This window comes from Amblyraja radiata, chromosome 1 (assembly GCF_010909765.2).
Source record: "Amblyraja radiata isolate CabotCenter1 chromosome 1, sAmbRad1.1.pri, whole genome shotgun sequence".
In the NCBI taxonomy this organism is placed as follows: domain Eukaryota; kingdom Metazoa; phylum Chordata; class Chondrichthyes; order Rajiformes; family Rajidae; genus Amblyraja; species Amblyraja radiata.
In genome coordinates this window covers 61,437,573-61,438,673 of record NC_045956.1, presented here as the reverse complement: position 1 = coordinate 61,438,673, position 1,101 = coordinate 61,437,573, and the positions used below count along the sequence as shown (strand labels likewise).

The 1,101-nt window shown below is 47.1% G+C and overlaps 1 protein-coding gene across 1 annotated transcript in view; it reads right to left on the bottom strand.

Annotated features, from left to right (window-relative positions):
- Positions 1-744, bottom strand: part of LOC116978827 — a 1,155-nt gene extending 411 nt beyond the window's left edge. The window contains exons 1-2 of the mRNA XM_033030115.1: positions 339-744; positions 1-234 (exon numbers count right to left, since the gene is read on the bottom strand). The exon at positions 1-234 is cut by the window's left edge and continues 411 nt beyond it. Coding sequence (XP_032886006.1) covers positions 1-234; positions 339-656 — 552 coding nt within the window. The 5' untranslated portion in view covers positions 657-744. The remainder of the gene's footprint in view (positions 235-338) is intronic.
- Between the last annotated feature and the right edge of the window lie 357 nt (positions 745-1,101).

Sequence of the window (1,101 nt, the reverse complement as noted above, 5' to 3'; positions counted from 1 at the left end):
AACAAGGAGCTCTGCATTGTATGCGCCAATCAGAGATCTACGCCCTACCACACCATCTTCTGATATCGCCGCACACATACTGATGTTGGCCCCACGTCGTGCAGGTACTTGTATGGTTGCCCGCTGGCCAATTAAATTTCGCCCTCTCCTCCTTGTCTTGGCCAGGTTGAAGCCTGCCTCATCCACAAAAACAAATTTGTGATGATTGTCATCCGCATCCAGGGCCATCACCCTCTATGTACAAAAAGACATGTTGGAAAGAGAATTACTGTACAGTATTGATTACAGTACAATGATGGGGAATTTTTCACAAACAGGCATCATGAAACTGAACATACCTGAACATACTCAATCCTCAGTTGCTTCACTCTGTCTGCATTTCTTTCAAAAGGCACACGGTACAACTGTTTGAGGGACACCTGGTGCCTTTTCAGAACACGTGCAATGGTCGGCAAACTTATGGCTTCCACATTCCTGAAGAGATCTTCATCGTCCAGGATGTTCTGTCTGATTTCTCTAAGCCGAATGTCATTTCTGGCCCGGACCATGTTGACCACAGCCCGTTCCTGTTCCTCAGTGAGGAGTCTGCCTCTGCCTCCACTATTGGGTCTAGTCTCAATTCTGTAGGGAATATGACAGGAAGAACATGTCATCATACTGTAGAACACATTTTCATAGTCACATTACCTACTCTGTGCTGCACATTGGCATGCAGTGTACAATCATTTGACAATTACAGTAAGAGTAGCCAACAGTACTGTAATGTTTACTGTAGTGCATGCTGAAGACTTACCGGTTCTCATTGCGGAAAGTTCTAATGATTGAGGCCACAGTTGATCTTCTAAGGTTTGGTTGTATCATTCTCGCTGCCTCAATCATTGTCATGCCATGATTGATGACATGATCTCCAACCATTGCTCTAATCTCATTGGAGACTCTTTGCCGTTGCTGTCTTGGTCCTTGTCCTCGACCCCGTTCCCCCACACCTCTCAAACGGGGCCCATGGCCACCTCTCAAACGGGGCCCATGGCCACCTCTCAAAAGGGGTGCTTGTCCCCTGCCATTCCTTTGACCACGTCTTCCTCCTCTTCCTCCTCTTCC